General features: G+C 48.4%; 1 protein-coding gene across 2 annotated transcripts in view; it reads right to left on the bottom strand.

Annotated features, from left to right (window-relative positions):
* The window catches only part of Acsbg1 (acyl-CoA synthetase bubblegum family member 1), a 56,054-nt gene that overhangs the window by 25,318 nt on the left and 6,400 nt on the right, over positions 1-24,336 (bottom strand). For both annotated transcript variants that reach the window (XM_039080754.2, NM_134389.1), the window contains 1 exon segment: positions 12,995-13,095. In XM_039080754.2, coding sequence (XP_038936682.1) covers positions 12,995-13,095 — 101 coding nt within the window.

Raw genomic sequence — 24,336 nt, forward strand, 5'->3', positions numbered from 1 at the left:
GGAAAGACGGCCACAATCTAGTCAAGCCTACCTGGGTTGGCTTCAGGGAATCTAGGTCTGACCTGGGTGCGGCTTCCATGCCTGCTGCTGCTGCCACCTTCAGGATGAATCTTGAGAGCCAGCAGGCAAGCCAGGCCTGGGGTGGGCTGGAAGGCTACTTGGCCTTGGAAGATGAGCAAAGCTCCGGGATGCAGCAGGAAAGGGAAGAGGAAACAGAAACAGGCCTGGTTCTGCTTTTATCCAGTTGGAGCTTGCTTGCCAAGGACAGGGGTCGTCGGCAGAAGCAAAGCTCGCATGCACGGGCTCACAAGAATAAAATTGTCTCTGGGCTCAGAGCTTCTCAGGCTCCTGCCAGCAGGTGGGGACAGATCCAGTTGGACAGAAAGCCAAGGCTTTGAGGGGACTGAAAAGTACCAGGCCTCCATCCCTAGTCAGCAGAGCCTGAGTGCAGAGGACTGACAACCAAAGTCTAGATGTCCAACTATGCCACAGCCTTCTCTTTCCATCTTCGGGGTGTGGACTGAGACAGGCTTATGTCACAGAGGAGCAGCCAGGGCCCAGACAGCTCCCCTCACTCGCTCCATCAGGCTTTGAACTCACACTTTCCTGATGTTTTATCCCAGTTTGGGATACCGTGTGTGGTGAGCAGAAACAGCCTGGAGGCATCTTCCTCTTGGCTGAACTACTTCACATGTGGGTTGAGGCAAATACTACAGCCCAAATTTGCTTCCTCAGAGGGAAGGTGCAGCGTTTGTCATTGAGTATGGGGATCGGAAGAAATGTGTATATGAAGGAGACTCAGATACTCAATAAATGCACACTCTCCTCCACTTTCCTGTTTGGAGAGGAAGTTTGCTCTTATAGACATTTTTGGCTTATTTGTTTTTGTTTGTTTTCAGGGTCTTAAAGGCTAACCTCAAATTTACCATCTTCCTGCCTCTGCCTTTCAAGTGAGCACAAGTTAGTAGAGAATGAGCTGTCCAGGACCCCTACGGCCTCACTGCTGCCTCCACCCTTCACTGCTGCCCATCTCCCCCCAACCCCCGGGAAGCCAACTTCTTCACACTGCTTGCCCCAAAGCTGGCATCAACAGGGTCTCTTGCCTCTGCTCCTATATGAATTAGACGAACAGACCTAAGTGCCCTTCTTAGATACATTCTTAGACAGAAAATAGAGTTCTGAAGTTGATAGGAAGAGGAAAAGCTCCTGGCTCTGAGGCAGAAGACCAGGTCCAGGCCCAGTCAAAAGGAAACATGAGGGGGCGTGGACTCCATTCACTAACTAGAAATCTGAAGGAGAAGGGACTGCAGAGTCAGGATAACATGAGTTCCAAACCCTGTCACTCCCTGACATGACCCTAATAAGTTATCTTCCTCTTGGATGTACTGTAATCACGGAAGGTAGGAGGGGTGAGTGAGGACAGAGAAGCCGGAGACTCTGGCAGTGCTGGTGGGAGTGAAGGCAGTGGTACAGCCCTACTGGGAGACAGCTTAGCAGTTTCTGACAGAGTCAGTACAGGACCTGGCATTGTGGCACGTAGGTATCCACACAAGACAGACAAAACCAGGCATCCCCACAAACACCTGTATGTGGATGTTTATAGCAATACTATCAGCCCAAGACGGGAAAGAGCTCAGACATCCACAGACAGGTGACTAAAGGCTCGATGTCTCGATGTGAGTGGGCCAGACACTGGGATCCAATTCACTCATGTTAAGAAGGAGCGAAGTACTGATTCTGACTTGAACATGGAGACAGTTCAATCTATGTTCAGTGAAAGAAGTCAGATGTAAAAGGCCATGTATCTTGGGAATTCAGCTATAAGAAGTATCCAGAAAAAGACTGATTGACTGCCCACTGTAGGAACGGGAACATCCATAAGAAGAACACAAGGAATCTTTTGGGGTTGATGAAATGCTCTAAAAGTAAACAACGATGACCACACAGCTGTGTAAGTTGCATTGGACTGTGCCTGGCAAGATGAACGGTAGATAAATGCACTTGCCTACTGATCTGAGTTCAATCCCTACGACCTTCACAAGGAAAGCAAAGAATTGACTCTTGTAAGTTGCCCTTCGACTGTATAACATGGTACCTTCACATATCCAACCTACATGTGCATAATAAATGAGCAAATTTAGGGGCTGGAGAGATGGCTCAGAGGCTAAGAGCACTGACTGCTCTTCCAGAGGTCCTGAGTTCAAATCCCGGCAACCACATGGTGGCTCACAACCACCTATAATGCTCTCTTCTGGTGTGTCTGAAGACAGTGACAGTGTACTCATATACATGAAAGAAAGAAAGGAAGAAAGAAAGAAAGAAAGGAAGAAAGAAAGCTTTAAAAAAAAGTTCAAGTTCATCCTGAGCCACATAGCAAGTTTGAAGGCAGCTTGGGCTACATGAGATTCTGTCTCAGGCAAAAAAGGAGGGGGGAGAAGAGGAAGAGGAGAAGGAGGAGGAAGAGGAGGAGGAAGAGGAAGAAGATGAAGAGGAGGAGGAGAGGAAGAAGAGGAAGAAGAGGAAAGAGGAGAAGGAGGAGGAGGAAGAGGAGGAAAGAGGAGAAGGAGGAGGAGGAAGAGGAGGAAAGAGGAGGAGGAAGAGGAAGAGGAGGAAAGAGGAGAAGGAGGAGGAGGAGGAGGAGGAAGAGGAGGAAAGAGGAGAAGGAGGAGGAGGAGGAGGAAGAGGAGGAAAGAGGAGAAGGAGGAGGAGGAGGAGGTGGTGTTTGACCTTCCAAACAGAGCAGGGACCAAGTGTGGAAAAAGTGTTCTTCTTTTGTGGTCTCTTCCAGAAGCCAACCGCCCACTGCACCTGTTCTGCTAGCTGCCAAGATGGGCAGAGGTAAGCTTCAGTCTTGTGATCTATCACTAAAATCTCCTCAAGCCAAGACTTTTCTTTCTTCTCTTTCTACACGGACTGGAGAGCGAAACCAGGAATGTGTGCATGCCAGGGCAAGTGTCTGCTGCTGCACTGCATCTCCACTTCAGACCAAGAGGTTTACGGCTAAGCGGTTAAAATCTCTTGCTTTGATAACCAAATGGAGTACTTCCTGTAAGAAATATGGAGTGGGTCAGAAGCCTGAGCTGTAAAAGTGGGTGGCCTCCTTACCCAAACAAAGCAGAAAGGACTTGGTTTTTAATCTGGCTGTTGTCACAGTTGCGTTGTGTTTGGTTTTATGTGTTGCCGCGGTAGATAACACCCTACGCAGTAGCCTACACTGAACCACAGACACAGCTCGGCAGTGCTGTTGTGCTTATTCCAAAGGAAGCAGGCGGGAGAGGGAAAGGCCATACCATTTGAGAAATAACCAAGGAGGGAAGACTCAAAATGCCCATGAAGCTGCTATGTCTCATGCGTCGGCATTACGATCAATACTGCATAAATAATAAATGAACAAGTGCCCAGGGTCTCACCATGGAACCTGCAGCACAATCATCATTTCCACAAAGAAGGAAACCCTCCTGCTTTCTTTGAGACCTGGATCTTCCACTTGGACCCTCAGCTTCTTTGCCTTTGATGGAGGCCCTGAGCAGTGTATGTCCCTAGTCTGAGGAAAGCTACAAAACTAACGACATGTCTTTTTGAAAATGGCTGAGGAGACTCTGTGCTCTCAGCACAAAAAAAAGTAAATGTAGCCTGTGATGTAGTGCGTATGTTAACAGTCTCAATTTAGCCATTGCACACTATATACATGTTTTAAAACAGCCCATCATAAGTACACGGTTTTAAATTTGTCAATTAAAAATATTTAATGGGGAGATTTATAGTGCAAGGACAATAACTGTGTCCCCAAGTCTCTTTAGGCAGGTAACAGGAATCAGGGACTGATGCTGAGGAAATGGAGGGGTATGCTGAACAAAAGAGGGCATTGCTACTCGGCGGTGGGACCTGGTGCCCGGTAGGAATGCTGTGGTGGATTGAGTGAGAATGGTCCCCTCAAGCCCAGAAGTCCCCAGTGGGTGGAACTGTGTGGGAAGGACTAGGAGGTGTGGCCTTGTTGGAGGAGGCGTGTCACTAGAGTTGTTTGGAGGTTTCGAAAAGGCCTCATCCGTTTCCAGTCAGCTCTCTCTCTTCCTCATGCTTGTGGATTGAGACATGAGCTCTCAGCTGCTCATGGTCATACAGGACCATGAGCTCCAAATTAAATACTGTCTTTTATAAGTTGCTTTGATTATAGTGTCTTATTTAGATATAAAAGTAACTAGGACAAATGGAGACCAAGAGTTATCAGAAGTCTGAATATATGAATATATATATATGCTTTTGGATAGAGTTCATCTATTTTTTTCCTGCCTTGTTTCTGCTTTAACTCCTAGAGCCTGTGCTTTTGCTTTTGTTGCTCAGCTCACCCACTGCTTGAGAAGAGTGAAAGTAAACAGGAAGAGGGGAGGTTAGTTGGGCTGCAACTCAGCTGCCTCTTAGTCCAGCTGTCTCATGGAACAGGCCAGAGACCCTCCCCTCTCGAGGCCTAGTCATCCTTGTCCCAGGAGAGGCCACCATTGTCACCTGAGTTGGTTGCTGTCTTGCATTCCCACAACTGTCTGTCACCTAGCTAAAGCTGTAGGTCTCATGGAGGCTGATGGAAGTGGGGCTGAACTGGAGTTCAGAGCCACACTGCCCGACACTCACGCTGTCTACATCTGGTGAGCTGTTCCTATAGTGGGCTTCACCATAAACCTGGTTCCCATATCTCCTCTGGGGAGAGATAGTGACTCTTGCCCAAATTCTATCTTTGTAACCTTGGACTTCTAGCTGATAATCTGCCCCACATTCCTCAGGCTTCCAAAGTATCCTTTCTAAACTCAAATCAGATCTGCTTAAATATTTTTCTTGAGGCGCATTGGACACAGTGTTCTGGCTGCTCCCTTGTTCTCTGACAGGCTCTCCCTCACACCCCCTCACAACTCCAGCGGCTCCTTATCTCCTGAGATGTTTCCAGCCCTTCTTGCCTCCTTCCTCTGTACCTTTGTACATGCTGTGACTCTAGTTGGAAGCCCTCTCACTCTGCTACAAGGACATATTCAATGTCACTTAAAGGCCCATATGCTATCCCCTGGCTGAAGACCTCCATGCCCAAGCTAACTGGGTAATAAGTCATAGCTGCAGCTTCCTGTAGTGGTGAACTCTTAATCCTCACTGAGTTCTTGACTGGACGCTTTTAGCCACCCATTAGAGCTCTCTGCATTCACGAATGAAAGGCACACACATATCAGCTTAATTTTTAATATGCCTAACTGCCTCAATGGCTGGGCACTTCTAAACTTCCCCGCAGCTAGCATTCACTCCCCTCTGGTACTCCTGAGTTAACATTTTCCAAATCTAATTTTTGTCTTTGGTTCCCAAGACCCAAGCAGGGGAGTGGCCCCTGGGGCCTCTTTCCTGGATTCTTAATTCTGATCTCTGCCTGTCCTGTCATGGCGATTCTGTCTGTCCCTCTTCCCCCTCTGTCACTTGCCCACACCATGTAAAAGTCCCACCTCTGCTTCCCTCCTATTCAATAAAGAATTGCCCTACAGCCAATGGCTGGGCAGGGACACTCAGCACTTGGAAGCATGACTTTTGGGAACTAAATTAAGATGAAGCATTAGAACTAATCCCCAACAACTGCCTCTCCTGCTTGCCAATACAGGTGGCTTCTCCTCCGAGTCCTGAGAGTCAGCAGCCTGGTACAGAGTAGGGGCCTTTAGGTGTGTATAGAAGAATGTGTTAGCCTCTTCCTCCTCCTAGTAGAGGGCTGGGTGGAGTGACTGTGTGGCAAAGAGATCTAAGACTTTGTCTTTGCACTTCACCCAGGCCCCGAGGAAGGTTTGATGGCAGGGCATGGTGCTTTCCAAATGGAGGCTGGGATAAGTCCCAAAGACCCCCCAAGTAGAATATACCAAACCAAGTCCCTATAGTTTGGGGGCTGGTGGGATTTATGTTGGTCAATGTCCCCCTGAGTTGAGTCTACCACATGTCTCTACCCCTGGGCTTCTGGCACCAGCCTGAAAGCCTGCCCTTAGACTTTGGCACTGAAGGAATGGGAAACAGAGATCTGGGGTATTTCCTGCTCCCAAGCCTGTGTTGACACTGTGCCCTCCGCCACGTCCAACTCTACGGTCAAGACGTGTCTAGACAACAAGTTAAAAGATCTGAGCCTGGGGCTGGAGAGATGGCTCGGAGGTTATGAGCACTGACTGCTCTTCCAGAGGTCTTGAGTTCAATTCCCAGCAACCACATGGTGGCTTGCAGCCATCTGCAATGGGATCTGATGCTCTCTTCTGGTGTCTGAATACAGCTACAGTGTACTTATATACATAAATAAATAAATCTTTAACAACAACAACAACAACAACAAAAAAAAAAGGCCTGAGCCTGGGTTTTAGCTATTGGTATGGTAAATGTGGGCCAGAGAAGTCAGAAGGATTCCTGCCCACAGGTGCTGGGCCTTGGACAGTAGTCCTGCTCCCTTGGCCACTTGAGTGAGAAGAGAACTTCACACTTGGCCACGTATCACTGTGCAGGCGAGCAGTTCAGTTAGACTATTCCATGTAGGTGATAAGTGACACAATCTGAGCTCTTCAGCTCTTTCCCTCTCTCCCAGAAGTGACTGACTGAGAACAGGAAAGACAGACTGAGACAGAGACATGCAAGGTGAGATCAGGCACAGACGCTGAAGTAATAGAAGCCACTTTACAGGGTGAAATGGGAAGAAACCAGGGGCAGCCCAAAGCAGCAGGGCAGAGGAGAGTTGGAAGCTCTTCACCCAAGCTGGAGACCACACAAGTCCATTCCTCCTCCTTTCCTTCTAACCTCTTTATACGTTTTTTTTTCTTCCCTTGTCTTCAGGATAAATAGCATTTCATCTTCCGAAGCCATCTTGCCACCCCTCACTCCTGGTTCCATTAGCAAAAAAGAGCCCAAAGCAGCAAGAGCAGAGCCAAGCAAAGACTGCCAGATTCCATTGTTCAGAAGGATACAATGTAGGACATAAACTAATAATGTTACCAAAGGCAGGGGACTGTGCTGCCTCACAGGAGTGAGGAGTTCTGGAGTCAGTAATGGTACTGTTCAGAGGCTGTGCAAGTGAAACAATGAGACAAATACAGCAAGCCTATGGAGATGGGCTTCCTTCCATACTGCTAGAAACAACCCATGGTCCAATAGGGACTGGTGAGATGCATCATGGGAACCAGACATTCCCGAGCAGTCATTAAGATATCAAAATACTTAATGATACAAGAAAATGCTCATAGTTAGATAGAATCAAACTATAAAAGAAGCAAGGGGGGTTGGGGATTTAGCTCAGTGGTAGAACGCTTGCCTAACAAGTGCAAGGCCCTAGGTTCGGTTCTCAGCTCAAAGAAAAAGAAGCAAAAGGGGGCATGGGGAGATGTCATCTGAGCATAAGGACCTGAGTTCAAATGCCCAGCACCCAGACAAAGAGCCAGACATGGTGGGAGGTATTTATAACCTTGGCACTGTGGGGGGGGGGAAGGAGGGGGAGTCAAGTGGCCTTCCTAAGCTTAGTGACAAGCAGTCTACTCAACCTATGTGCACTGTGCACAGGAGAGCGTGTCTCTAAAAAGTAAGGTACAGATCAACAGAGGAAGTAAAGAAGAGGAACTCCATTCTACAAGTCCTGTATTTGTCTTGTGTCCAGTAGCTAGGTAGTCAGTGAATAGAGGGTGGGTAGGTCTGAGTCCATGGGCTATCATAGGCTGCTCAGAGTTACTTCCTGTCTGGGGTGGTCTGCTAGGGACTGGGAAAACTTAGGGAACCAGGTGGGACTGCCAAAACTCCTCAAATTTCAACAGGAGTACAACCATTGGCTCTTTGCTTTGCTTAAGGTTAATGCTGGAGTAACAGTCATGATTTACAGCTAGAAGCCCGTTGACATTTCCATCATCCAGCAAGGCAGCCAGGATCCCCATTGGAGAAGAGTCTGGACAGCAACTAACGTGGCTCAATCTGCCATGCAAATGAAACCAAGCTAGCAAAAGGCCTGTGCTAGAAGCCACGGTCCAGTACTAGCTGGGTACTGCCTACCCCAGAGCCAGGCTGCTGGGCATTGTCCTGCATCCCCATCCCAACCCCACACACACATACACTGTCTTCCCCTTTCGTCTAGTTCCTTTCATGTTGCCTCTCATCTTGGCATGACCTTGGCAGGGCGTTTATCAATCCACCCATTGTGCTAAAGGGTACTGGGCAGGCAGGGAGGTGTGATGTGCTCTGGAGTTTTGGAACAAAGGCTTCTAAACTGTGGGGTGAAAGGTGAGGGGTGGAGAACAAGGCTGAGGAGTGTTTTCTGAAGTCTGTCAGAAGCCAAATGCATTTGTGGGTATGGGTGACACCTGGCTCTCAGACCAGTGACAGAGCTCTCTCCTCCAAGGCCACATGAATGCTCTCAGAGCTGCCTCACAGCGTGGCTTGCCACCCACACCCCTCCCCCAATGATCTGTGGAGAAGCAGCCCACAGATCTTCTCACTCAGAAAGCCCATGATGACCTACAGGCCTCATTGGGGGATAGATACAGAAGGTGCAGAGGTCACACTGGTGTCAGGACATGAAGGATAAGGACAGGTACGAAGGTCACAGTGGCCTGTCCAAACCTTGGTATGTGGCCTAGACTATTCTGCTTAAAGTTCAATGATTTTGTGTCACTGGGCTTGGTAGGAGAACCCTGAAGCTGGCAGCCCCCTGCTAGGCTTCCCAGTCATGGGTCAAGGGCAGAGTTACCCTAGGCAGACATCTGCCATCCCTGAGCTTTGGTGTCCTGTCTGAATGATGACAAAGAACAGGTAACAGCTAAGAGCCCCTCCCAGTTATTACTCTAGGGTTTGTAGCCAATTTGAAAGATGCATAGGAGACCCCAGGCTGAGACTACCTGCTACAGAGGAATGAAGTTTGGAAGTCTCCTACCTACCCTAAAAGGAAAGTCCTCTGGAGAGGGCAGAGGGTCAGGACATGAAGCAGTATCTGAAGAATGTCTGGGAGAAGCCAAGTCCCTCGATCCCTGGAAAAGTCTCTCCAAGGACCCTTGGATGTGCCTTTGGTTGACAGAGATAGACTACTTCCTGGCTCCATGTCGTAGACGCGCCTATACCATTTCTCCAGACCCTGGGGACCCCTTCCCAATTCCCCCCAGTCCTGTTCCTGAAGAGGGTTAAGTGGCAGCTGTGCCCCTTCCCGCCCCCCAGCTTCAGGCTAGAAACCTGTCACCTTCTGTCTCTCCACTTTGGTTCTCCAGCCTGGGCCCCGACATGTGCCCCTGAAATAAAAGTAAGGGACTAGGGAAATAGTTTAAAATTCTTGGGTCTCAGAGGTCTTCCACGGCCGAGGGACCAAATTGGGCTGAGTGCCTCCACTTCCCAATCCTCAGCTTGTCCAATCCCCCCACACCTCACCCCGCTATGACTGGCAACTTCCTAGGGGGAGGGGTGGGATGGAAAGCTGCCTCAGGCACCTCTATCTGCTGTGACCCTGGCAGCTGCTCTCCCTGAGTCTCCTCCCTTCTCCAGCTGGGGTTCCTGTTCAACCTAGAAAGGGCTAGAAAAAAAAATGTGTCTCAGGCCCTGGCACAAGGCTGCCTTTGTGTGGAGGTCAGATTCCAGCATCTGGCTTGGCACCACGGCTGCCCGAGAGTCCAGTCTGAGGACTGGAATGTAGGACCCTCAAATCTCTTGGGAACTCAAGGAGACCAAGAAGCCTCAGAGGGAGCCGTGCTGAACCCTGACTCCAGCAGGCAAGAATCCAGAAGCTCTGTAGCAGCTAAGTGGTGAGGAGGCTGGGGCGGGCCTGATTCCTGGTATTCAATGGGGTCCATCTAGGACCTGAAGAGGCAGAATGGACCCTTAGCTGCTCTGCCTCTAGTAAGGTGTTTGCCTCAGAGAAAATCGCTTCTGATTGTGCAGACGGACAAATCTTTCATCCCAGCACTCAGGACACTGAGGCTGGAAGACAGCACATTCAAGGACTGCTGGGCTACAGAGTGAGATGCAAGACAGACAGACAGACGCACAGAAAGAGAGAAACAGACAAAGAGAAACAGAGAGAAGAAAATTTGAGAATCACTAAACCTGTCTGTGAGGTTCCTTTTCTCAACGGGAAGCGATTAAGGCACCTTTCCCTCTGCTGCTCAGAAGAAGAAAATGAAAAAGTGCTTCAACAGAGGCCTGGTTACAGGAATGGTTCAACTAGAGGCAGCCGTAAGCGTGTGCTGCTGGACAGGTTTTCTATCTGTCTGAATCCCACAGATGCCCCTCCCAGGCCTTTGGAATGTTCCGATGCCTATCGGCTTTTAGTCTTCTGCAAGCACTATACCATTACAACCCCCCGCCCACCCAACCTGTGATCTCTCCCCTGTCCTTCCTTCAATGGCCCCCATAACCCAGTCTGCCACACCCCCAACTCCCATGAGCCTCCTCACCTAGTGAGACAAAGGATGCTAGTTCTAACTCAAGCGCTAGCCGAAGATAGACACTCAATCCAGATGCATCTGGAGCTCTGTTCCACCGACATCCTCCCTACCCTAGGGACACGGCTTGCATGAGTAGGGCCTAGAGGAGGAGCCCATTCATCCTCTGTTCTGGGTACCTACTGACAGCCATGAGGATAAGAGGACCATTACCTGTGTGTGTGCATGATTCATTCTCTCTCTCTCTCTCTCTCTCTCTCTCTCTCTCTCTCTCTCTCTCTTTCACCTGCCAACAGTCTAATGGAGCAAGAGAGTCTGAGGATAGCCAAAGGTCCACCACATCTAACCCCAGCCCTCTTCCATACACGTTGACCCTCAGAGTCTATCTGTAGAGAGGCCGGGAGTCCATAGAGGACAGGGATGAAACTCATCTAGTTCAACATCCCCAAAGCCCAGAACACAAGGTAGAGAGTATAGACACAGCCAGTCAAACAGGGCTGGCCTGTCCCTAACAGATTCCCACAGTCCTGCTAAACTAGTCGCAGTAGCTTTGTCCCTTCCTATAACCTCTCCTTATCCTGCCCGTCCCCAGATGCTCAGATGGTGCTGGAGACAGGACATTCACTGGGATTCCATACCCAGCTTGTTCAGACCTGTTTTTTCCTGTGCCTGCAGCTACAGGGCTAAGGATAACGTGATTATAATTGAGCAACTGAGGCCCACAAGCTAGCATCACTTGTACCTCCAGGGGAGCCAGATGCCCTTCTAAGTTCTCCCCCCACCAGCTCTCTTCCTTCTCTTTCAACTGCAAGAATGCCAATGCTACCACCCACCTCCAGGACTTCTGAGCCCTAGGGCTTCCTTGGCCCAAGCAAATGGTTCTGGCACTTGTCCTTCAAGTGCTTCAGGAAGCAATTAAACTTCTGCACAAGCAAGCTAGGTTCATGCAGGAAGGGGGGCACTGGAGGGAAGACAGCAGGTCAGTGAGTTGCCTGGGCTCCCTGGAGGAGCTAGCTCTGCTTTTGGCCTCCTCTGGAACCTAGCAAACCAATTCCCTGAAACCTAGCAAACCAATTCCCTGAAACCAAGGGATGGTCTGGCTCCTTCTTCTTTACCTCCGACGGGAGATGTGGTAAAGGAAGCAGCAACCCTATAAGACCCTCTCAGCCTTCAAGTCAGGCTCTTGCCAAGGCCACCAGAGGCAGCTTGTCAAACAACAGTGGTAAGCCCACTCGGTGAAGGAACCTGGGAATGACTGAAGTACCTGGAGTCCTGGTCCAGGGTCTCTCTGCGTTATACTGCTTTGATTGTCTTTTAATATTATCCTTTATACTTATTTAGACACACAGCTATGTGGGAACTTGCTATCTATCCGTGGCTGGCATTAGATATGTAATTTTCCTGCCTCAGCCTCCTAAGTGTTGAGACTACAGGGATGAGCTATTATGCCTCAGTTTCCCTACGGAAAGTGGGCCTAGTGACTTCCCTCTAGCCTATGACAATAACTTGTGACACAGCAGAGAAACCTTGGCCCTACTGTTGTCTTTTAGCCACTCTGGGATCCCAGCAAAGTCCACTCAGCAAAGTCCAAGGAAAGAGGATTTGAGAGGAAGGCCATGGCCTCCTAGTCTTTCTCTGGTTCCCAGATCTAACATTACTCTGTAGTTCATAGATTTAGAAACAGCTCCATCTTCCCTGCCTTGTCCCGTTTTAAACATTGCTACCGACTTGTAGACACTTTAATCTCGAGGAAAACATAGGCATGCTCAAATGGAAGACCATACAACAAAATAGACCACCACTTCAAATATAGACACTTGAGAGCAACTTGTCTTCAATTCCAATCAGCTCCCACTTAGAGGGATGACCACTGTGGTGTCTTTCTACTCCAAGAGGAACCTACGGCTGGCAAAATCTATGCTGGAAAGACCACCAACCCAATGCTTACCCCTGAAGAGAGACTCGGGGCAGGGACATTAGGTCTCAAGGACAGCACAGACAGTGGGAAGCCAGGAGCCGCCAAGCTGAGTGCTCGCTGTTTGTTTATTTATTTATTTTAACTTTGAAATGCTGCTTTTGTTACAACGCTGCTCTGCACTTGATAAAAGTGAACAAATTCTGTGGTGATAACACTCTCGTCCAGATAAATGTTCAGGGTAAACGATAACTGCCTTCCTTGAGGCACACTTATCTAAGGGGAAGGTCACTTGAGAGAGCACATGATGATCCAGCTTCCAAAACAAACTGCTTTAGCTTGCACCCATTAGTCTGCCCCATGCCCCAGTTAACTAGATCCAAACTCCCAAGGTGTTGTTTATCTGGCTGGGCCCCTTTCTGTCTTTCCAAAGCCCAAGCATTCAGGCCCTACCTGCTAGGATCATCCATTATTAGTCCCCTTACAACCTTACTGAAGGAAAGAATCAGCCTTGATCTTCCATCATGCCTGACCCTAGTGTCAGCCATGAGAGGAGAGCTAGACAGAGTCCCTGGAAAGTGGACATAGCACGATTTCATGTCCTCTTCTCCAGAGTTCTGCTCAGCAGCTCCCAGCAGCCCCCACAACTCCCTCCAGAAATACTCCATTCATGCAAGCTTACCTGAAGCATCCAAAGAGGCAGCTCTTGCCTTTTCTGGAGCTGAGAGCTCGAGACCATGACTTGGAGACTCTTTGGAGAGTGTCCGCCCATCAATTAAGGAGCTGGTAGGGGGGAGATGAGTAACATTGGTTAGAATATCCTGTGTTCTATCTCAACTTCCTCTAGTACCCTGCCCCTTGCCCTCTGTAGAAGAACTCAAGTCCCGCTGTTCTCTCATTTGCTGTGTGTCTGTACAAGTTTATGTTTCCCTCTGAGTCAGTGTCCAGACAAGAAAAGGGTTGGGCTCTGGTTTTGAGAGACTCTGAGCCTCCATTCTAAGATAGCATGGGCTTTAAAGATGGGAGAAGACTCCATCCCATCATTTTTTCACACCTATCAGTCCCAGAACTTGCCAAAAGGCTCAGAGTAGAGCAGAGGACATTTCTAGAACTCTTGGGATCCTAAAAGGTTCCTTCTTCCATGTTATCTGTCTTCAATGCTGCCTGATTGCCCGTGGAGAGGACATAGGTCAGGGAGGCCTGGGGCTCCTCTGCCTGTCCTAGTTCCTTCTGGTCTCCTAGGCTGAGTGGCTTGGAATAGAGCCAGCTCCTGGGTTTCTGTCATCGCATCAGCTTCATCATCCTTCAGCCCCTCAGCATGACCCCTCCCCAGGATTTAGCTGGCTATACCTCGCCTGCCTGGGCACATGACAGATTTCAATACACACTCTCAGAACTACACAGGGCTGCAAGATCATACAACACCAGGGACACATCATCATAGCTTTGTAAACAAAGCCTACTGGAAGTGTGTAGTGGGTAACCAGTAGAGCTGGTCATAAATATCCTGAGGGTATGACTATGGCTCCAGGGAGTCCCATTTACTTGTCGGGGTGGGGTTAGCCCCATCCCTACCCACTTCCCAAGAAGCCAGGCCAATTACCTGCTTAGTACATTCAGTCTTACTCCTTGCTGGTACTTCAGGTTCAAACTAAGTTTTCGAACACACCCAGGCCCACCTGGTAGCAGTCTGCTTAAGAACCTGAGACATGTTTTAAAGCAAAATGGAGTTATAAAGAGAGAGGGATGTGGAGGGGAAGAAGGAGAGGACTAAGTTGGTCCTTTCTATGTGCACACTGTGAGTAAGGTGTGGACCACAGGGCTGGAGCATCCCTCCTGTTGCTATGACGACCTGGCACAGAAGTGGAGGACTGAATTGGCTCCTTCTTGTGCACACCTGCTCCAGGGAGGACAGAAAGGATGAGAAAGCTGAGGTTTCTTAGCCTTCTGGATTTATTGACTTGGGAGTATCACTTACAGCACAGTGGTTCTCTGGGTAGAAGCTGTCCCACTTGAGGACAAAGACTGTAATGTTACCAAACAAGCCTACGAGCTCCCAAGGAGAGCTGTATCCTCCAAAGATGGGACCTGGATAACAGGGCCAAACCCTGTGCACAGTGATGATCCATCTTTGAAAGCACAGACTGGAGAGCCCCCACAGTCACTTGTAATCTCCCAGCATCTTAAGAGCCTCTTCTCAACAGGTCTGTTTTTAAGTTGCCACCATTAAAGGTACAGGTGCAGTTCCTCTCCTAATTAAATTCGGACAAACTGGTTCTGGCTTTCACAAAGCTAAACAGAGGAAATGAAGACAGCCACCTGAGGGAAGCCAGGGGGCTATGCTACTGATGAGAGCAGAGCCCTGGTTATAGAGTGAGGGAACGGCCCAGAAAAGGCCTTTCCTGAGGTCTGGCACCCATTGCAGGAGAATCAGCAAGTCTATTCTCCCTCCCTTCAGGTGGACCCTGTTCTTCCTCCAGGACTTGGTGGAAGGGGACACCTCACTTACCCTTGCAGTTGGCCCATATAGTTGAATGGACCCATGAGGGTCATATTCAACCTTCATGTCCTGGGCTTAAAGAATTTGGGGTACCTGGGTTAAGAAAAAAAGTCAAAAAGGAAATTTTTCCAGACAAATTTCCAGCTAAATTGCTGATCTCTCCTTGCAAAGGTCTTGAAAGCTAAGGCCCTTCAAGGGACAACCACCTGAATTAGAATGTATTTACTGTCCTTCCTTCTCACTCGGGGTTCTAGCTAGTGGCAGAAGTGGGTTCAGCTACAGTATAGCAAGAGCCATTCCCATGAATCCCCAGCCTCACACAGCTTGGCTTCTTTGTCATTGCTGGAGGAAACTCGGATTTTGTTGTTTGTCTGAGTGTGTTGATGTCTAGCAAGGCATCACCTTTATAGAAGAATAGGAAACAAGAGAGCCAAGTGTGCTCACACTATAGGTTAAACCAGAAGAGAGATCCCCAAATGGAGTGGGGATTTTCTCAAAACCCTACTCTCCAAAAACATTTTGGAGTCCTGGAGTGGCAGAGCATGTACCTAGCATGTGTGAGGCCCCATGTTCAATCTCCATCACTAAAGGAAAAATAGGGGCTTTCTTTCTGACTCTCTGCTCTTTCCAGAAGGACAGGTGATCAGCGATGAGCCCAGCAGGTGAGATGACAGACGCTACAGTAATGAAGTAAGGAGCCCATCATTACCCCTGTTATTCAGGAAGGTTAAACTCCTTTGGAAGCAGTGCTCTGGAAGCTGATAGGTTTCCAGGAGGAGGAAGTCTCCTCAAGTAATAAAATAACAATGGTCAGTGGGAGAAACACCTAAGCTGACTTGTGTCTGTGTTTTGAATTCCAGAGAGGAAGAATTCCAAGATGGCAGGAGGCTGACTGCTTTCACCCATCCAACACTCTTCTCCCACAAACACAGTGTTCATTTTTCACAGAAAATCAGATTCAGGGTTCTTTGCCACCTCCCTAGGTGTACAGGGAATGAGAACACCAAGGTATGTTTGAGCAACTTGATATGATGCATACAGGGCAGAGGGCTGTGGCAGGCCTGCTCACTGCCTTCATCTAAACAGTCATTCCACCTCATGTAGGCATCCAGGCTTGCTGCAGCGGACTAGTGGGAACCATATGGATGCAAGCCTCCCTAACTTCCATAACTCTTCCTCCTGGAAGCCCTCCTCAATTCCCCTAGCACCCTCTAGATTGGTCTTTGAAGCTCAAACACAAGAAGTTCCTGGAAAGTAGGGTCATTCCCAATTTACCTCTGTTCTCTGGCCATGAGTCATGACTGTGGCAGCTCAGTAAACGTTGATTGGATCACCACATCCTCATTGTGTGTGACACATAGATAAAGGAGAACCCTTGCTTTCTGTATGAATCCCTCACAAGTGTTTAGATCCATTTCTTATTCTTATTACCCATTCTTCCCAGTTAGTCCTCAGCAGTGATGCAACAGATACTCAATAAATGTTTTCTTGAAATAGCCAAGCACGGAGTCTGTCCACAGAGTTCAACTAACTTTTCAAACTGTATGCTATGCTCAAATCACCCTGTGCCTCTGAGCTGCTTTGTAACCCATACCCTGTGCTATCATGAGAAGATGAGGCAGGAAAAGTGCCCAGTGAAGAGTCATCTGTCATCATTTTTCCTGGTGGATTGTCATGGATCTCTTGGGAAGAGAGAAACCTGGACAGTGAGGTGGGAGAGGGTGAGTGAGTAGGAGGAAAAGACTTAACCCGAGGTCTGGGACTCCAGTACTGTGCTAAGTACTACCCCATGGGAGATGGCAGTGGGGCTAGAGGCAGGAGGATGGTGGGACCCTGGTTCCTTACACGGTCCTCAGGACGGAGCTGGCAGACCTGAGAAGAAGCACCTCTGGCATGGTCCCTGTGGGGCGGCTGCACCCCTCGAGCTCACCCGGGAGAGAGGGAGAACCTCAGAGGGCGTGTCACAGCGTCCCCTGAGGAAAGCCACCGCAGCCCCAGAGAGGCCCAACTCGACCAGACCGCCTGCAACAGAGACACATGGTGAGTCACTGCCAGGACTAGCAGGGCGAGGGGTAGTTGCTCTCCTTTGAGGCAAGCCTCACCACTCCTGGGGCTGGGTACCTGACTGCAATTTACTGCCTCCTAAACCCACATGCTCCTTCAATCTGGGGACAATCCAAGCTCACAGGAGGTGGCTGCCTTGAAGCTCTGGGCTCAACGTTCCCTAGAGCCCATTGCTCACCTGTAAGAGCAAATCAATCAGATTTCCGGGACTCCTGCTCTGCAAAGACTTCTGACCACTGTTCTCCAAGGTCAGGTTCAAGTACCCCTCTGGTACTTGAAGTGTTCATCTTTCTCTCCTCTGAGGCAAAGGGAAAAAGAGCTTCTAGAAATACTGAGAATGGAGGTGTTACCTCAGTGCCACCCTGCATCCTAAAAAATCCCAAAGAGATTTCTCCAGACCCTAGTGGCACATGTTGGGGCTCCCCAAAGAAGGCTGAGTCCACACTTTGCAATACTGTTCCCTTGTACATTGGACCTCATATCCCAGCTTCATTTTGGTCTATATGGACTGCCTTGTCTCAAAGATGAGGCTTCTGAGATCTCTCCTCAGTCCTCATTCCCACCCCACAGGCCCCCACAGAAGACTCACAGTAGAGGACTTGCCTAGCAGGCTCTACTCCAAACTCCCCGCTTACCTTCCTCTTCCTGTGGCAGCGGGCTCAGGGCTGTGTACCCCCTGCTCCTGCAGCTAAGGCATGGTGAATCTGAGAACTGACTGTCGCAGTGGCCTAGGTTCTGGGTGATGAGCCACAAAGGTTGGGCGTGAATAGGGACCCGCCCCAGCCTGCCTTGGGGCTCCTGGCAAGGTGTGGCCCCAGATACCTCTGACCTACATGGCACAGGACCCAGCTGCCCACCTATGTGTCTCTTACATAAGTGGAACAGAAAACAGGACAGGGACCTGTTAGTGCAGTACGAGAGACAGCTTGTTGGCTGTGCTCCCTGACAGAGCCTTGGAGAAATTGCTTCTGCTGCTGGGCCATACATCTCGGAGCCTGTCCAGGGGCCTCTTGGGTTGAACCAGAAGATTGACTTGTTTGTTCAATTTTTTTTTCTTTTGCAGGGGTGTTCCTTTGTCACATGGGCTGGACTGGTTTCCTTTATCCTCTGTTCAACCTTGTAATGTAATGTTATCAATAGCCCCATTTTCCAGATGAGTGAATGGAGCTCCAGATTTGCTCTGTTGTTGACACAGCCAGCAAGAGGCAGTGCTAGCATGTTTAAGCTGGCTCTGACGACAGAGCCAGGACACAGGTTTATCCGGCACTTGCATCACGGACTCATCCATTCTACCCACACTACCTTCATCCATGGGCCTCACCCTCAGCTTCCCAGTGCCCCCTCGCTGCCCCAAACAGCTGGCAGGTTTGAAGCTGCAGTGACTCCTTTAGTGCCTTGTGAAACAAGGGTCCTGCTGCCGGGAGAGCCCCTGCACACCTCCCCTTTCCGTTTCTCCTTAAATGTCTCTGTTCCTTCTCCCCCTTGAGAAATTCAACCATATCTTCATCTTTACTTATCCGAGAAGAGCTAAATTCCAAACCCAAAATACTCCCCAGCTGAGATGACAGCCCAGAGGAACCCCAGCCAGCACAAGGGGAAACTTTAAACCCTAATTTTACCCACAAAAGAAGGGCACGGGGACACTAATGGGGGCAGAAGATTGTGGGAAGGCCCTCTGCCAACTTGGATGGCAGAAAACTACTAGCACCCCATTTTTAAAACCATCCAGTTTTAACCCCTTAACAGATTCTTTCCTAAGTGCCTCCCCCGCCCCTGTCTGCTCTCCATCTTGTGACACCCATAATTTCACACTTCACCCTGAAACCTGGTGAGGGGCCACTTTGAGACCCTCCTAGAAGCCCACTTCTTATTCCACCCACAGGCTTCTGCACTCAGAAACTCTCTTCCTATTTCTGGAATCTGTGGGACCTCAGGAATCCAGGCCCTACTGACAACCCAATCTCACTAAAAGCCGTCAGACTTTCCTCCTGCCTGGAGTGTTAAGGATGAAGTCTGTGTCCTGTGTCATGCCCCCATGCCCACCACCTCTGACTGCCCCCATGCTGGCCGAGTGGCATAATGGTTGGGATCAGCACTGTGTCGCACTATGGGCTACTAGTGACAATGTCTATATCTGAAGGCAAAGGCAGCCTCAGCCTTCCGCCCCCTTGGATGGCTGGATGTGGTTTCCAAATTGATGAGGTTCGGGGAGCCTGGGAATATGTAGCCTCCTCCAGCAGATTCCTTCTTCTCTGAGCCCTACTTGTACCAAGAAGCACCCTGAAAGGGTCTTCTGTTGTCATAGCTCTTCTTGGAACTGACTGGTTAGCCCAAGGCAGTTAGCATTAAAGGACTCTTCCACAAACTTTAGCTCAGTCCTTATTCTCAGAGTTGGAAATAACCTCTCTCCCTTTCTCAGTGATTGACAGCTTCTAGGGGGTCCTCCCTCCTACCCTGAGAATTGATTCAATGCCTTCTGTGGGCCAGATGGCATGTGGAAGGAGGTGAGTAGACTGGATGTGGCTCAGAGATAATTAATGGCTGACGAGCCCTGTGTGTGTCCAAGGCTCCTGGGAGGGAGGTGTTATGGAAACAGCCCTGGAGAGGGCAAAGAAGGAACGTTGAGTAGGGTTGAAGCTATGATTATTACTTCATGTGAGGCATGAGGGGTGGGGCAGGGGAAGCTAGCAAGGGTAACGACAGACCAGGCTGTGGACCATCCAGTTCTCAGCTCATGAATAGCTGGGCCAAAGTGGAGATAGGCCGGGTGTGTGTAGTCTCTGGAAAAGGGTTAGGGTGAGGCATACCTGAACTAACATATGTCCAGAGCCACCAGAAGGAACACATCGGGGATCCTGGGGATCTTGACTGACTAGATCCTAGCAGGATTATGTTGTTTACTGAGAGGCCTCACCCTCTAACATTCATCCTCCCTAAGCCTTGGCTCCCATCTCCATGGGTGGGGCAGCCATCTAGCCAGTTCACTTATAGCCCAGCTGGCTGTTCTAGACTGAGTGTTCAACCTCGTTAAGCCAAATCCCCATTGTCTGTGTAAGGAAACAAAGATGACAATCATCAAGTCCTACTACAAATTCTCAAAGAAATCAGAAAGCAAATTGGTCATGCCCAGGGAAGAGTTCCCTGGACATTAATCTTTGGATTCTGGCCCAGACGTTGCCTTGACCATGTGACCTCAGAACCATGTGACTGATTCTCCTCTGGTACGCCATATTTTGAGATGTCACAGATAGAAGACCTCCCAGTTTCTTGGCTGTGATTGACAACTTAGGGCCTGGGCTAGAATAAGACATAAGGCTACAAGTTTGCCTGTTGCCGGGATCCCAAGCCTAAGAGGGCAGGGAAGTATGAGGGGATAAGAACAGTATGTGCTGGTAACTTTCCTGTACTTATTACGTACTGTGCAAATCTTTATGTATTGTGCAATCTTTCCATGTTTTACATCTATGTGGAGACATCCATCCTCACAACCGACAATGAAATACTGTGGCCGTTGACATTTTGTAGATGAAGAAGCACACTCAGATACGACTCAGGAAGGTGGGCTCCAGCATTCAAGTCCGTAGCCAGCCAGACACCCTGCTCGTGTTGGACCACTCGGGTGATTGGAGTGGGACAGGGTGGGGACAAAAGGACCAGTAGTGAATGTCAGCACTCTCATGATTTGCACTGATTCCTGACTTCATATCAGGATATCCAGTGTTGTGACAGATGTTATGAATAATAAGAAAGGTCAGAACTCCACTTCCAAAGTCCTAATGAAGCTTCCTTTTTAACTCCAAAATTGTCTCCTCCCTTCCTTCCTCCCTTCCTTCCTTCCTTCATCTTTCCTTCCTTCCTTCCTTCGTGTGTGTGTGTGTGTGTGTGTGTGTGTGTGTCCACACATGTGGAAATCAAAGAACAACTTGCAGGAACTGTCGGTTCTATCAGATGGATGGAAGGCATCACACGTAGGGTTTCATGCTTAGCTGCATGTGGCACCCATCATAGATACAATGGTGAGTTTGATAACCATAGGGGAGGCCATGTGTGTGACTCTATGCTCTTTTCTTATCAGGGCCTCAGCTACCCCATCTATAGAGAGGCACATGGAGGGTTAGAACCCAGCTCTGGTGAAAGATGATTCTTGGCTTGTCTCCCAGAGGCATGAGAGGAGGAAAGTGTGTTCCTCCAGGTCGAGATGAACCTCTCTGTGCAGGGAAACCTTCTATCCGTGCACCAGCTGTGTGCTGATGCTGGGTCTCAGGGTTGGGCCCAGCTCTGGGGTACACACCAGTCAGAGGAGAGCAAAGAAGTGACCTACAACCATAGTCTGCACTTCTCACTTGGCAGGCAAGGGGCTCTGCTGTGAGTGGTTGGAGTGCCTTTGGGCAGCAGAGGGGAACCCAAGTCTAGCATTTCTGAGGTACTGGTGTATACCAGATAGTGTTCCAGTTACATTATGGGACTGATTCATTTGGCTGTCTTAACTGACCGTGACCCCCATTTTATGAGGTAATTGCTGAAGGCCACATAGCTAGTGACAGGGACACCTGGCACCCAGGTGAGCAGACTCCAGAGTTCATGGTGGGATTTTTGTTTTGTTTTTGTATTTTATTTTGTTTTCTGGTGTTGGGAATTGAATGAATGAAGTTGAACGACTCACTTGTACATGCTGGGTCATCCCCGACCCTGTAACGGCTCTGTGAAGATCCCAACTCCACTCCGTATGTCTTAGCAATGTGGAATTTCCTAGAAACAACTGACTGGGAAAGCATGTATGATGGCTAAGGCACTAGTCTAACGTGTTTGCAAATCCTTCAAATTAACAGTCATAGTCCTTTCAACTCACCGTTCATGATATTGGCCATCCTGCCAAAAATAACTATATATCAGAAAATATGCACAATCAAGGGGGAAAGGCAGTAACAGAAATAGAAACAAACCCTGATTGTTTTGGAGCCAGGGTCTCACAATGTATCCCAGATTGGCCTCTCCATCCTGCCGAAGCCTGAGTGCTGGACTTCAGGTCCATGCCATCATGAAGCCTGCAGCAATGCTTTCTCACTCCTAAGGCATCTATTTACTTCTTCAAGGTCTCTCAGGGATACTCTGTCCTACTGAATTTAAAGTTTCTTTCCTCTCTTTCAGACATGGAAAAGAAGACACTACCAGAGTTTTATAGCACTTATTAAGACTAGAGAACTAGGGGTTGGGGATTTAGCTCAGTGGTAGAGCGTTTGCCTAGCAAGCACAAGGCCCTGGGTTCGGTCCCCAGCTCCGAAAAAAAGAAAAAAAAAGACTAGAGAACTAAAGGGGGAAAAATAGGTACCATCCTCTTCTTCTGTCCCTCTCTCCATCCCCTTCCCCATGTGTGTGTATGTGGTATGTGTGTATAGTATATATATATATATATATATATATATATATATATATATATGTATATATATAGTGTATGTGTGTGCGTGTGTATAGTGTATATATATATATGTGTGTGTTTGTGTGTGTGTGTGTGTGTGTGTGTGTGTGTGTCTGTCTGTCTGGGTATATGTGTGCTTGAGTGTGTGTTGGTGTATGCCTGTGTGGATGCATGTGGAAGTCAGAGATTGACACCGGGTATCTTTCCCCATCATACTCTATCTTAGTTATTGAGCCAGGGTCTCTCACTTGAACCCAGGGCTAACCAACTGGGTGAATCTAGTTAGCCAGCTTGTCCCAGGATTCCCTCTTTCTACCTCCTGAATGCTAGGATGTCAAGAGAACTCCACATCCACACAGATTTGCAAGGGTACTGGAGAGCTCAATGTAGGTCATCTTGCTTGCACAGCAAAGCTCCCCACTGACTGAGCCTTCTCCCCAGCCCCCAGGGAGGAAATCTCCACAAAACAGCAGATGTAAGGCGAGTACAATCTCTGAAGTGAAGGAAGGGTTCACCAGATGGCCTCAGATTCAAATTGAAGAACAGTGTTAGTGAACTCGATGACAAATAATAGAAAGTGTTCAATCCAAGGACTAGAGAGGAAAGAAACTTTAAATTTAGTGGGACAAAACATTCCTGAGAGAACTTGACGAACTAAATAGATGCCTTAAGAGTGAGAACGCATTGTTGTAACCTTCATGATGGCATGGACCTGCAGTCTAGCACTGAGAGGCCAGCCTGGGATAAACACACAGAGAGACAGAGACAGAGAGACACAGAGACATAGAGAGAGACAGAGAGAAACAGACACACACACACACAAAATAATCAATAATGATGATGATAGTGATGATGGTTTTAAAAAAGAAAATTCAAGACCCAGAATAGAACAAAGTTGGAGGATTTACATTTCCTGATTCCAAAACATTTTGAACACCCTTTGTAATCAAAACTGTGGTGTACAAGGTAGCACAGGGTAGACACATGACAAGTGCAGTTGACAAGGTAGCACAGGATAGACACATGACAAGTTCAGGTGAGTGAAACTCAGAAATTAAGGTTATTGTGAGTTCCCAGTGAACCGGTTTTCACTAAGATGAAAAGCCAACCTATCAGATAATTAAGGGCCTTCCTAACAAGCCGAGGCAGCTGAGAAAGAAAGGAGCCAAGGCTCTTCTCCAGCCAACCACAGAAAAATAGCTCAAGATGGAACAAACTGAAACAAATTATTTGATCTAATTGTTCAATGTGAATTCAAGTATTTAATGCAAAAGCTAAAGCTATCAAAACACTGAAAGAAGTAAATCTGAGGACTGTGAATTAAGCAAAAATTTCTTATACTTGCCACCAAAAATATAAGCAACAAAAGAAAAAGCAGATAAATCAGATGAAACCGAAATTAAAATGATCTGAGCTTCAAAGGACACTGTCAAGAACCTGAAAATGTTAACCCAGGAAAACAAGAGGACATAGTTTCCAAATCGGATATGTGGTAAGGATATGTCTTTAGAACATGTAAAGAACCCTTGCCAAGGTTAGTGGTGACGCACACCTTTAATCCCAGCACTTGGTAGGCAGAGGCAGGCGGATTTGTGTGTGTTCAAGGCTGGCCTGGTCTCCAGACAGACATGCTACAGAAAGAAACCAAACCAAAGCAAAGCAAAGCCTTTGCTACTGGATAATAGAACACAACAAACGATAACCAAAGGAGAATTGAAAAGTCTTCTCTCTGAAGAAGGTGTAAACGTCAACAAAGTCTTTAAAGGTTACTCAACATCTTCAGCCATTGGGACACCCGATTCAAAGCCACACGAAATAACAGCTCACACCTGCCAGGGTGTCTGTAACAAAAGGAAAGGTGTGTTGGCAAAGCTGTGGGCGCACTGGAACCCTTGCTGCTGCAACTGCTTACACACCAGCTTCTCTGGAAGCTTCCGTTCTCAAAGGAGGATTGTTGAGCTGGGTATGGGATGGACACTTCAGCTCTAGTGAGATGAAGTGATATCCGGCCTGCTGCCATTTCCCCTTTCACTTAGTGTCAATG

This window comes from Rattus norvegicus, chromosome 8 (assembly GCF_036323735.1).
Source record: "Rattus norvegicus strain BN/NHsdMcwi chromosome 8, GRCr8, whole genome shotgun sequence".
Classification (NCBI taxonomy): domain Eukaryota; kingdom Metazoa; phylum Chordata; class Mammalia; order Rodentia; family Muridae; genus Rattus; species Rattus norvegicus.